We start from the raw sequence: 12,763 nt of genomic DNA on the forward strand, positions 1-12,763 counted from the left end.
GGAGATGAATAGGCCAGATCTTCCAACCGCTTTTCTTTTCTGTTTGCAGCCACAATGTCGATACTAGCGCCAGAACGCGGTCATGCTGAAATTAATTTCCTTTCGTCCGTTTGCGACCTTTAGCTAGGCCAGTTTAGAGTTTCACTGCAGTATAGCGAAAAGAAATATAAATCTTTAGTCGAAGGCATTTCATTATAGCATGAATAAGGGCTGTTCAACTAGTAGAAAATAGCTGGATCCAACAATTAGTTCTAGAAGCTTATGCTCCGGGCTATTTTTGTGTCCAGGGATGCTTGCGAGTCTATGTCGGTGTACATGTGTCGATTTGCTGTAGGAAACCCAAGGAAAAAAAACATAAGCGAGCGCGTGCTCATTGTTAGCCAAAAGCCACAAGGTTACCTTATGTATCATCCTATTATCAGCTGTATCGTCCTGGTGTGGTGCCATAAAGATACCAGAATACGCAAACAAAAAAGGCTCTTTCTGTATTTCGGCGCCAGCACAAGAAAACAAACGAATAGAAACAACGGTAACTACGGCAATGCAACATCATGCAGTAGAAATGCTTCGGTCAACTAGCGATGCGGGAAAGGTCCCAGAAAGTTACTGGAATAGGTGCCCAAGCTTTCCTATCACGTGGGCTCAGTACCAGTTCACATGCCAACATGTAAAGATTGCAAGGTTCAACACCAGTTATGCTGCACAATAGAGACACAATGCCAGAATTTTATGGGATAGAACCAGGTATAGACAGGACGTCACACCACATTATTGACCGGAACTTTGCTCAGATTCTATTTTTTCATCGCTACCAACCTGTCAGAAATTTGCAACACAGATATGATACGTTACACTTGGCCATTTCAAGGTTTGTCACTCTTGTCTCCTATCAACTGAAAAAAAAACGTCTCAGAACTCTTTTCTTATCACCTAACAATTTGTTAGTTTGACACACTTATGACTAGAGTCACTCATCATTTGCCGGTTCGAACTTCGAAGTCGGGGGCCTTCGCGTCCTAGGCAATTTAGAGCCTGACACTTGTACCGTTCGACCCGATCTTTTTCGTGAGAAGGTGCGTGGTTTTCTGCTGATAAGGTCTTTGCAAACTCGTCAGAAGAAGTAGGGGCAGGTCTGGGTGTGGGTGTTGAAGGCGGAAAGACCGGCATGCCATGGCCCCAATTCCACAATCGGGGGACGGCACAGCTGACAATGTCCGGTAAAGTTTTAGATTTCTGAAGCGAAGTCAAGTGCCGATTTGGTGATTCGGGTCGGGGGTATGGCTGCTGTGAGCGGAAACTGTGGGACCGGTGGTTGCGAAGAGACATATGATGATGACGACTGCTGCAGGCCTAAAGGTTTTTGAACAGTGGCCTTCTCGGTCCCGGCAAAAAACTAGCTAGTGGCATCGTTCACTGGGTCCCTCTTGAAGAATCCACGGATCGGCCACGGAAGTAACAGAGACACATGAGCCAAGTTAGAAAATTGCCAGGTTGCGCTAGAACCTCAACCGCTAACTAACGTATGTAAGATACTCAAAGCAAAGACTTCTGCGGTGTACTTGGTAAAACTGTTCACAGCATTGCTTGTCACAAAGATCAGCTAATGTCGTTGGAGGCGCACACTCACTTGCTCGCGTCCCTGACCTTGCGAATTGAAATATTGCAATAGTTTTGAATGATAATCACAGAGTACAATTGTCTGAAGCTATGTTCAAAGACTTGGGTAGGTAGGTGTGTAAGATTAACCATGAAATACCAGCTTCCAAAATCAAACCACCTCATCGTCCAATGTCAATTAGACAAATATTAGCAAAGAAACCACACTACTTACACTTCAAGGTGTGCTCCCTTGTCCTCCTGTGACCGTGCCATTTCCTAAGCACTGTCGAGCCCGGTCCATCGAAATCAGGCCGAGCTTCCTACCGAAAAGACGGGCTGTAGCGAGATGGAGTCGTCGTGGCTCGTCCCTGCAGGGCAAGTTGTGTACATGATCTTTTGTCATGATGTGCTCGAATACGGGCACTAGAACTCTACCTACTATGGTACTTTTGTGCCTAACACCATGAAGACATATTGACTCATGTAACAGGTCAGAGGCGATTCGTTGAACACAGCACTGACCCCCTTTTTTTTGTCTCCCTTCCCCACGCACGCTCTATTGCACCCTTCCAAAATTACCAAATTCTGTGGATCAGTTGTTTGCTACACAGTTTCCATTCATCAAAGCGAGAGCATGGATCTGAAAATGGTCCTAGTTGCTTTTGCGAAGGTAAAGGTTGGTTTTGGCTTGGTGGACGGCTTGGGCAACATTGAGAAGAAAAAAGGGGGTGTCTCGTGGTCCCCAAAAGGTGTGATTGGTTTCAGTGGAACATTGCTACCTTCATCGGTAACAAAAATACAAAGATTGAGATTCAGTTTTTAGTCTTTCTCGCAAACCTAATATCATGGGGATGCTGCGGTAGCAAACCGCAAGGAATGGATGGAAATGGCTTGGAAGTGATATGAGCAGCGACGAACCGCACACAAGGAGTGGGGGGAGAAAGGCTGACGGACAATATAAATTTTGACGAGACGAATTTGAAAGGCACTTTTCCTGACTTGTTAATCCACCATCTCTCTTTGTTATCCATCAGAAGGAATTGCCGTTTTACTTTACGGGAGGGCTTTTTTTCGGGTTTCCACATAAGTCAAGTATTTTGGTCGTACATCCCACTAAAGCAATGGATTGAATCGTGCAAAATAGGTCTGATCATTTTCCACATCTTACGTGGTAAACCTTAGGAGTCGGGCAAGCTCGAACTTGACAAAATGAAACGTAAAAATGGGTACTATACTCTTATGCACGGAACGTAAAACAAACGGTAGCCCGACAAATGGCACTTGACTAAAATAGTTTGTCACTTTCGTGAAACATCACCATGCTTGTCCATTTATGTCACAATCATGACTGTATGACTCCAAATTAATCTATAAAGATTGGAGATTTCCCCATTACTAAACGCAAACTCACAAGAACCAAACACCTTAATTTCCCGAGTACTTTACAGCTTTCCGACAAAGCACATACCATGTATTCCTTTAATATAAAAATGCAGTGGTTCCATTTCACTCTCCTAGCGCTGGTCGCCAACGTTCCCGCTATAAATTCTGCTTTGGTACGTTGTTTTACAAAAAAATGACTCCATGCTCTTGGATTTTGTGTTTTTTGTTCTTAACATATAACCGGTATAGGTTACCAATTGTACTTGCACACCATTGCCAGGGCAACCGGATATACTTGCAATTGCCCATGCAGGATCTTGCTGCGGCAAAACTACTTTCGATGGTATCGGTGTATTAAGTGGAACTTTCAAGGACAACACTTGCGATTTCACTAACCATACTGAATTTAACACGATATCTGTACGTATATGGTCAAAACATGAGAGTAAAACCAACTCAGCAATGCGCCGGGCGCACTCGAACACTGAGTCAAATTAAGTCTAACCCGATTGCTAGGCTGCTGTGGCGACGAAAGGATTCAACGCCTGTTGTATTGCAACGAAGGCAGGGGGAGGGTCATGCCATTCATAACGGCTAACTGGGCAAACCAGTTGAATCAAGGACATTCTGGGGAACGAAGGGTGAAGTTTGGAACTCGGGAACCGGGGAAAAAACAATGTTTGTATCACAGTACTGTAGATCCAGGTCGGCTTAGGGAAAAGTTTGGGGGGGAAAAAAAAAAAGAAAACTTGGCATGCCTAAATTTATCGCTCAAATTGTTCTCATAGATGAAAGGACAAAAAAGAAAGGATTGGACTAATACATGTAAACCCGAGCAGGCCAGAAGAAGAGAAATCCGCAAATCTTGCATCAAATAAGGCCATCGCAAAAAAGAAAGACAGACCAGAGAGGGAGAAAAAAAAAAGGGTAGAAAAGTAGCTGCTTCTAAAAATAGCAGTTGTCGTGGTATCATCCTGGCATATATGCATGCATGATCCCCTCCCCGCGCCCCTGATTATCCTGTTTCAATTCAAATAGCTCAAACCATGTCCTTCACGCTCTTCTCCTTGACATCATCCACAGACATGGTGATGTGCGTCGTCCTCACAATTCCATCCGTGCCTTGCAGTATAATATCCTCATCCGAATGTCGTCCTCTCGTCACCGTCGTCTCGTTTACCGTGAGCGTAGGAACCATCCTGGTCATTCGCTTGTTTTTATTGCTATCGCCCGTGTTGCTGTTATTCATGTTGCCGGGACCGATGCCGGCTGCGGCCTCGAGGTCTCTCGTCTCCCGCCTGTAGCTGTTGGGACCTCCCGGGGATACGTGCATCTCGAAGCTGTCGTAGTCCTCCGTGCCGTACGGATCCGCCTGCCTGGTGTTGCGCTTCTTGCCCGTGGACCCTATCGTGTTGTTGCTCAACTGCTTGCTCCCGACGATCCCGCTGCTGCCCTTGGACCCGGCCCCCGAACCATAGGCATAAGAGGGCGCCGGCTTGCCGCAGGTGCAGACGTAGTTGGGAGGGGTCCGTCCGCTGCCGTAGCGCCTGGTGGAGTCGAGGATGCGCTTGAACAGGGGCTTGAGGCAGGGGGTCGACCCCGCGATGATGGCCACGGAGATCTCGACCGTGAACCAGATTGTGATGTCACCCGTGTCCCAGAGGTAGTCGCCCAGCAGGCCCCACTTGGTCAGGGAGATGGTCTTGAGGATGGCTGCGGCGACGGTGAAGAAACCGAGCGACAGGATGCCGATGACGGCCAGCTTGACGCGCAGGTTCATCTGCACGTTGCGGAGCATGAAGATTGGCAAGGAGGCGAGCGCAAAGTCGGACGAGCACGACAGGGACGAGCTGACATAGGACGAGTAGACAAGGTACTCGGTTGATACACACTCGCCTCCGGGGATGGACTTGTCCCAGACGTAGGCCATAGGGCGGCATTGGAGGAGTGTTTGGCCTTTTTTTTTGTCATGTCTTATTAGTTTTTGCGAGTCTCGGATGATTGTCCATCGGTTTATGTGAATAAAACTCACAGACTCCAACAACAGTAAGGACAACTGTCAACCCAATAAGGAACCAAAGTATCCACTTGTACTTTTTGGAGTTGGCGAGGCGGATGAGAAACAAGGCGACGCTGATTCTGGCGAAGCCTAGGGCGACGAGACACAGAGGTTGAGAGGCAAAATTGTAGTGTAAACCAGTGACTATAACCGCCGGTGGTATATACTCTATGTGCCGGCCGGCGCCGTTGAACACCTGGGCGAAAACAGTTCCAGTCATTGACACCAGCGTGATCTGAATGGAGGTTTTGAAAGTTAGTATTGCTGCTGGAAATCATATAAGTAATCAAAAAGGGGGAGTGAGGGACGTGAGAATGGCCAAAAAAAAAGAAGAAGAAAAAAAAAAGGAATGACTGACCGTTGCCATCACCATCGAATAATCATCCCATGCGAGCTTGCTGAGAAATCTCATCCTCACATAAACACGCAAAGCAGTGAAACCCACGGCCAAGAGGGTGAGGACGATGCAGATGGTCAAAATCTCGCTGGCTCTGTTTTCGTCCGGGCGCTCTCCCGGAAGATAGACCTTGTAGGGTGAAGCAGCGGCGGTGGCGCTGCCGTCCGCGGATGTTGAGTTGCTGGCCGCGCTGGACATTGTTGCTGCCGGTGTTGTTCTGGGAAGTTTCTGTTGATTTGTGCTCTCGCACCTGCAAATTATGTGTCTTGATATTGGGCTTCAGCTGATTTTTCGTTCGCTGCTGTCCCCGACAGACCCATGTAGCGGAAGCTCAGTCTGACCCGCGTGCAGTAAGGACCACGATTTGGGGTGATCGGAAAGCTCAACTTCCATCAGGACCATCCAGGTAAGCTTATGGGGGGTTATATCATCTAGATATAAGCGATGTTCAAACAATCATGGGGGGCTACCAGTACCAATCGCTTGCGCGATGGAGACGCCATTTCTGTTTCGGAGATACAAGGGAAAAGGTGCAGGATGGATCTGTAGAGAGGGGCTTTTCTTGGGATTGATACAAACCCACACCTGAGTGTGTGTGTGTGTGTGGCATATTCGAAATATGCCCCGAAAAGCAGCCTACGAACCCCGGCATTCAACCCACTGTGACAAGAATCAATACTGCTACGCATTCTCACATGGGGCAGATGTTCTTGGCCTCCCCCCACGCCAACCCTGGTTCTGTAGTATTGGGTGCCTGAGCTCAAATGGGCTAGAGTGTTACGGTTGAATCTGTTGCAGGATTTATCAGTCTCAAGTGCCAGCAGGCGTCATTGCTATGCATTAACACGGCACTGCAAAGCAACATTATTTGCAGTCAAGAGGTTGTTGTAGACGCGGGGTCCTCATCTAATACGTCGTATTGAGATAAGGTACGGAAAAGAACAAAGACAGCACGAGGCCCTACCCTAGTTCCCCTCGATTCCTCCAATCAAAAATGTAAAATTGCGTTCATGATGCGGAAAGTTTCAGGAAACCATGGTAACTCTGACCAGGGCATGCTATGGCAGGGCGGCAAAAGAAGAAGAAGAAGAAGTGGCGTTCAATGACTTGATAAGCTTTGCCGTTGGCTTCTCCCGATCACTACCCCCTTTTCTTTCAGTGCCGGAGCTTTTTGGCTTGGCCACATGGGAGGGGAAAACAAAGGCGATTGCTACTCTTGAGCTGATTCAGCGCGTCTCGCGTTCGCTTGCACAAAGACCCTGCACGTGTGTGCCATGCGAACGAATTTTGTGGCACTTGAGTCGTTGCTGTCAACCTAAGGTTGGTCTGAGATTATCAGATCGTAAACAAAATGCTATGATCGGGATGTGGATGATAGTATCTAATGACCCCTAAGAAAACAAAAGTTTTGACAGGTCCAGCCCGAAGCATAATCGATCTTCAATGTAATAATCGCCAAGACCGCAGTACCAATAATCAGACCAGGAAATGATTTTCGTTCGTCGTCTTTTTTCTTCTTCTTCCTTTTGATGTCCACGGTTTACTAACAGAATATTACAACTACACTGGGCTACGTCAGCACCATATCATATCGGGTAGAGGCGAGCCATCGCTTGAAGGATCGACAGGCTCATCTCCCCTCTCTGATTTTTTAGAATCCCTTGAATGCGCCAAGGGTGTTCCTGCGTTTGCGTAGTATTGCATGACATGGCTAGTCGCAGGTACCATAGTAAATAACCCTGTCTCCGTCCAACTGGTGCCCGCTTCCGACAGTACGCGGCACTTTGGCTTTGTTTTGGTTGGAGTTTCTTGGAACACTTGATATTACCACTCTTTGGCATCCAACACTACTAGGTTCGTGACTAAAGACAGGTCAAACACACGGAGAAGCGGAACAGATGGGCCGTTGAACCGTGTCATGGGGGATCGGCAAAACAGACAAGTCAGTTCGGATGAAGCCAATGACATCCCATGCCGATTCGTGCGAATGTTTGTTGGACATCTCAACGTCGTTGGAAAGTCTAGAAGTTCGCTTTGATCTGCAATGGAAGGTTTTGCGAGCAGATTGGGCTGGGTTTTCCAGAATGCCGGGGTCAACTGCACGTTGTGCATCTACCAAACTAATTGCCGGGATCGATATGGTGTGGTGGTGTGGCTATAAGGTATCTATCTAGAACTAGAACTAGATCTATTCACTGCCGTTCCTTCTTTCTTGTTCGATTGAGCTTTTCGCTCATCTGGTTCGAACATCGATCAAGAAATCCTTGGACCAACGTTTTACTGGATCCTTTGCACCCAAGAGTGGGCCTTTAACAAGGGTCCCTCGGTGAAGAACATGGGGTAAGCGTTAGATGTCATCCACATCTACTACCACTAAATGGTTGCTGTATCCTGCAGCATTGGCCCTGTTCAACGGGTTAATAATCAATATTGAGGTATTAAATGGAGCCAAGACCATGGAGATACCTGATAGGGCTTAACAAATCACGTAAGAGAGCAGGGTAAACTTGAATATCCGCCCCCACTGGATCATGAGAAGATAGATTAATTTAGGGGTCATGTCCATGCAGTGTCCACATCTCCAAACCTTCTACCACGTAGGGCAAGATTTTGACAAAAAACCACTTGGCAAGAGGGGACAGAGCAAAAAAATGGAGGAAGAAAAAAAAGTGTCGCGTTGTCGCAACTTTCTTAGCAAAGTTCGGCCGGCCGTGCTTCCGGTCCGGCCCGGGGCCCCATCGCACGCTCTTTTTTTTTGTTATGGGCCCTTTGCCAGCGGCAACGATCTTCCGTCATCCGAGATCTTTACAAAGCCAAATTCGTTATAGGTTTCTATAACTCAAGTTTCAGAGTTTGGGAGTCAATTCAACCAGTTGTTGTTGTACCAGTAATCAATGGCATATATAACCCCATGGCGACGACGACGACGACGGTGGCGATCAGTTTCCAAATACGGTTTTATGAGCTGCAATTATACCGTTGCATTTCTTTCTTCTTCTTTTTCTTCTTCTCTGGATGCATCGCAGTCGTATTATGCATGTGCGCCAATCCTGCAGACAAGGGCAGCCGGTACGCAGCCGGTACGCAGCCGGTAGTATCGTTGCAGGCACTCAACGTGGGAAGGGAACCAAAGATCCCTTGGGGACCAAACGCACCTACCCACCCAGGACAGCAGCCGATGCGGAGTAGTAGAAGGCTCATGATCGTGAGGTGCGTGTATGCATGCTATCGTTGTTATCGCACTCGTTTTTTTTTTCTTTTTTCCCCTCATTTTTCGGGACCTGTTGGCAATGCAATTAGCAAGTATAATACTTACCAGACTACTATAATAAATACGTGCTAGGTTTGGGGCTTGACAATGGACCGTAAAGCTAGCAAATTTGGTAAATTGGGTACGAGAGGTCGACAGTAGTGGCTAGTGCTTACCGTCCTCAATTATAGGCTTGCATGACTCGCTGCACACCTTTGTTTGCAGCGGAGGCGACGGTTGCAGTCGGAATTTGAGAGGGTAACCGAGTGTTACCTTTACCTCGTCGCACTTTTAAAACTAGCAATTTATCGGGATTGAAGGCGAAATTGTGTACTACCACGTACATAGGGCAATGAGGTAGCTAGGTACCTAGTAGGTAGGCAAGCGCAGCCATTGCGTTCTTTTTGCCTCTCTCTTTTTTTCCGAACCCCTCATTTTTTGCCACAGCTGAAGGCGCCCTTTACTGTCTCCAAGGGCCGATGGGACATGCCGAGGATGAACTGGACCCATTCAAACCAAAAGAAAAGGTCGGGGACCTTGGTTTTGCCCCACCTGCTCTCGCTTCTCCTCCCAATCAGGTGAGCGTTGGTGATTGTGGACTGCTTGATATCCGGCATAACGGCCTTCGGTACCCTTTTAATATTGACGGCTGAACTACCGCGTACGCAGACAATGGGGCCATGAGGTGTTGGTGATTTCTCCTCCCAAAACTATTGATGATGAGAAATGCTGACTTAAGTGCACCTACTATGATAGCAGCAATTTTCATTTCTTCCAACCCACACTGATTCCACCCAGCAGACTGGGACCCATTTGTGTCTCCCCACTGGCCCCCTTTCCTGCCGCCAAGCCGCCTGCCATGATTCTTTATTTATTTGAGTCTTTTGGCCTTTCTTTCGAGATGATCACTTCCTTGGTTTTCCTTCCCCAGGCCTCAGTCCCCACGTGCACATACCTCTCCCACGGTGTCTTTGACCATTCGGAACAAGGAAAATCACTCTTGACGCCGATACCTGCACCTTAACAATCAACATGAGGTTCTCTTCCTGCTTGGCTGCCGCCACGGCTCTGGCCGCGGGCGTTTCGGCTGCCCCTACTGTCTCTGCTAGAGACGATCTGGAGGTCGCCCGTGCTCAGGTCAACAAGATGGTTGCCGACATCTCGGCCAAGAAGCTTGCCGACCTTCAGGCCAAGGCCGTCGAGGCCAAGCGCAAGGCTTGCAAGAGCACTTGCACGGCCGATAATGTCGCCGTTCGCAAGGAGTAGTGAGTGGTCATGGGATGGCTTGTACGAAGCCTTGATAAAACATGACCTGTTGTTGCTAACATGGGTCTGTTCCCCTTGACAGTGGTGACCTCACCAAGGAGGAGAGGGCCGATTACGTCCGCGCTGTCAAGTGCCTGATGGAGCTCCCCGCCCGCACTCCCACATCTGTGGCTCCTGGTGTCCGGTCTCGAGTAAGTTTTGACTGCCTTGAACTCCCATATGTTTAATTGTCCAAGTTCGGATGATTGCTGCCTACATCAACATATACTAACTTTTATCTCCCCGCCGCAGTTTGATGACTTCACTGTCACTCATATCCAGCAAACACTCAACATCCACTATACCGGTAACTTCCAGCCCTGGCACCGTTGGTTTGTCTACACCTACGAGAAAGCCCTGCGCGAGGAGTGCGACTACAAGGGATACCAGCCTGTGAGTCACCTTGATCCCAGTAGTTCGATGCCAACCTTTAGCTGACCACAAATCTTGTTACCTCTCTTTAGTACTGGGACTGGGCCAAGTACGCCTCTGCACCCCAGGACTCGCCCATCTTCAACGGAGACGAGACCAGCCTGGGTGGCAACGGCGAGTGGATCGGCGATCACGAGGGCCCCATGATTGGCGTCCCCCAGGCCGGCGCTCCCACTCTCCGTCTTCCTCCCGGAGTCGGCGGCGGCGTGGTAAAGACCGGCCCCTTCCCCAACCGCACAATTCTCCTGGGTCCCGTTGGAACCATCGAGGGTGTGCCTGCAGGTCCCGAAAACGGTCTGGGCGAGAACCCGCGCCCGTGGAAGCGCGACGTTGGTCCCGGCGTCAACATGCGCTACGCCAACTACACCACCGTCCTCAACCTCCTGACAGCCCCGGATATTGATACTTTCAGGATCATTTCCGAGGGCGGCAAGGGCACCGAGGAGATCGGCCCGCACGGCGGTGGCCACTACGTCATGGGCGGCGACCCCGGCGGTGACGTCTACACCTCGCCCAACGACCCGGCCTTCTTTGTCCACCACGGCCAGATGGACCGCATGTGGTACCTGTTCCAAGAGCAGAACCGCACCGCCCGCCTCAATAACCTCGGCACAGGACTGTACGCCCATCAGACCTGGTGGAACGAGCCCCCCAGCAACCTGACCAGCCCCGACGAGATCATCGACCTCGGCTACGCGGGTGGCAAGATGGCCATCAAGGATATCGCCGACACCACCTCGGGTCCTTTCTGCTACATCTACCAATAAGAGGATTTTTATTTCCAGTTGATTGGCGGAAGATGACCCAAGCCCATTCATTTAAAGCCCTCGCTCGGAACCTGCACCATCTTGGGGAAGAGCAGAGGAGACTCCAACGACAGCTGCATTCATTTTCCCTCCTAATGTTCTAATAATGTGTGACGAACTGCCATAAACCTTAGAAAAATACCCAAGCAAGCTCTCTGCTTCAAATTTTACACATGCGACAATAGAATCACCAATTTTTGGCGCCGTTCTTTAGATTATAGTTTAATAATATCCTTGAGCTCATCTCGCCTATCATTTCCCGAATGACCAACTCACATCCTTGCATGGTTGAGTCTCTTTGTCCGAACACGGGCTTGCCGGGATCTCGGATTGTCGTCTAGTTTTGTGATTGGATGAACCATGCCATCATCTATCACGGAACGATTATACCTGCGCTTTGTACATTTGACCCCCTTAATGAATCTGCATAAGTTAAAGACAGGTAGTACTCGAACTTAGCCTGTAAATATACGCAAATTTGCAATGTCCCATTGAGTACCTCCCATGCGTCCCAGACAAGGCCATAATGAGATTACTTCAACTCACCCTGTAGCCACATACAATTTTATAATCCTAACCTTATCCATTGGCCGATAAGTTTCAAGAAGCCATGGTGTTCATGTTCCCGCAAGGGGGTCAGGGTGTATTCTTGACCCAATTTCCTTTGTTACAGGGTCCAGAACCTGAGAGACAAATACGACGTTTAATATCCTCTTCCTATAGACGCCAAGAAAGCTACAGGTTTCAGATGGTATCGTCAATTGGGATGAATCATCCGGGAGGCCCATAAACAACGGCGCGGGCCTGCGATCGGTTTCATCCCTGAACGTTATTGGCCGCTGGGGAACATGTTTATGGTGCATTTGAGACTTGTGAAGACATGTATTCGATTTCGATACGTCTTTTTTTTTTCTTTCCTCCATCTCTCCTTCGTATAGCTACCCGAATTTCAAATTAGACTCCCAACCTCGCTGTCGATTAGTTGCCACGAGTGCCATGGCCTCAGATCGTCCAGTTCATCCGGATCGCATCCTTGACCCTAATAAAAGTCTAAGGCAGCGTATGGGTCTAGACCTTGAATCTGGGCCCAGGGTCGTAGTTTGCTCGTCTTCCAGTTTCATCTGTTGCTTCCGTCCCATCGATCTGGTGACATATGCTAAGAAGGGTGGAGGACTACCACTATCGTGGCTCGGTATCAGTGGTTTTCGGACATGTCTATGCTGAGAAGCATCCGGCTGCGCGTTATCAGACGATTGTTGGTTACTACGGAGGAGCATTATGAATCGGCCACCAGGCTGCGCTTTGGGCTTCGCTTGATACAGAGGTCAAATCAATGGCCGAGTATCATATCTGAGTTCTGTGTATCGCTATATCCAGCATAGACCTGAGCCAATCAAGGCCCTGAACTGGCTAGCATGGATATATATGTGGATATGTCTGCAATTGATTAGTTCATACCATTCCACTTTGTGTTTTTATGAGTGCGAAAACAATTAGTGGAGTACGCTTCGAATTCATTTTCTTCCTCTTTA

The 12,763-nt window shown here is 48.6% G+C and overlaps 3 protein-coding genes across 3 annotated transcripts; 1 reads left to right on the forward strand and 2 right to left on the reverse strand.

Moving 5' to 3' along the window:
* Window positions 1-4,021: 4,021 nt before the first annotated feature.
* On the reverse strand, window positions 4,022-5,636 carry PgNI_02458 (uncharacterized protein; the record flags this gene model as incomplete). Its single annotated transcript, XM_031122524.1, has 3 exons — window positions 4,022-4,938; window positions 5,015-5,276; window positions 5,400-5,636. 3 exons carry the CDS (start codon window positions 5,634-5,636, stop codon window positions 4,022-4,024), a joined length of 1,416 nt encoding a protein of 471 aa, XP_030986752.1.
* Window positions 5,637-9,119: 3,483 nt separating this feature from the next.
* Window positions 9,120-9,549, reverse strand: PgNI_02459 (uncharacterized protein; the record flags this gene model as incomplete). Its single annotated transcript, XM_031122525.1, has 2 exons — window positions 9,120-9,398; window positions 9,472-9,549. The coding sequence occupies 2 exons, from the start codon at window positions 9,547-9,549 to the stop codon at window positions 9,120-9,122; spliced, it is 357 nt and encodes a 118-aa protein (XP_030986753.1).
* On the forward strand, window positions 9,355-11,641 carry PgNI_02460 (uncharacterized protein). The gene is made up of 4 exons (XM_031122526.1): window positions 9,355-9,953; window positions 10,037-10,145; window positions 10,246-10,386; window positions 10,458-11,641. Exons 1-4 carry the CDS (start codon window positions 9,721-9,723, stop codon window positions 11,190-11,192), a joined length of 1,218 nt encoding a protein of 405 aa, XP_030988236.1. The 5' UTR covers window positions 9,355-9,720; the 3' UTR covers window positions 11,193-11,641.
* Window positions 11,642-12,763: the final 1,122 nt, after the last annotated feature.

Source organism: Pyricularia grisea (genome assembly GCF_004355905.1).
Source record: "Pyricularia grisea strain NI907 chromosome Unknown Pyricularia_grisea_NI907_Scaffold_1, whole genome shotgun sequence".
Taxonomy (NCBI): Eukaryota; Fungi; Ascomycota; class Sordariomycetes; order Magnaporthales; family Pyriculariaceae; genus Pyricularia; species Pyricularia grisea.

Excerpts from the sequence above, each read along its gene's own strand:
- PgNI_02460 (XM_031122526.1), top strand. The coding sequence starts at position 9,721 with ATGAGGTTCTCTTCCTGCTTGGCTGCCGCCACGGCTCTGGCCGCGGGC. Across the intron at positions 9,954-10,036 it reads GTCGCCGTTCGCAAGGAGTA|TGGTGACCTCACCAAGGAGG; the intron begins GTGAGTGGTCAT and ends TCCCCTTGACAG. Across the intron at positions 10,387-10,457 it reads ACTACAAGGGATACCAGCCT|TACTGGGACTGGGCCAAGTA; the intron begins GTGAGTCACCTT and ends ACCTCTCTTTAG.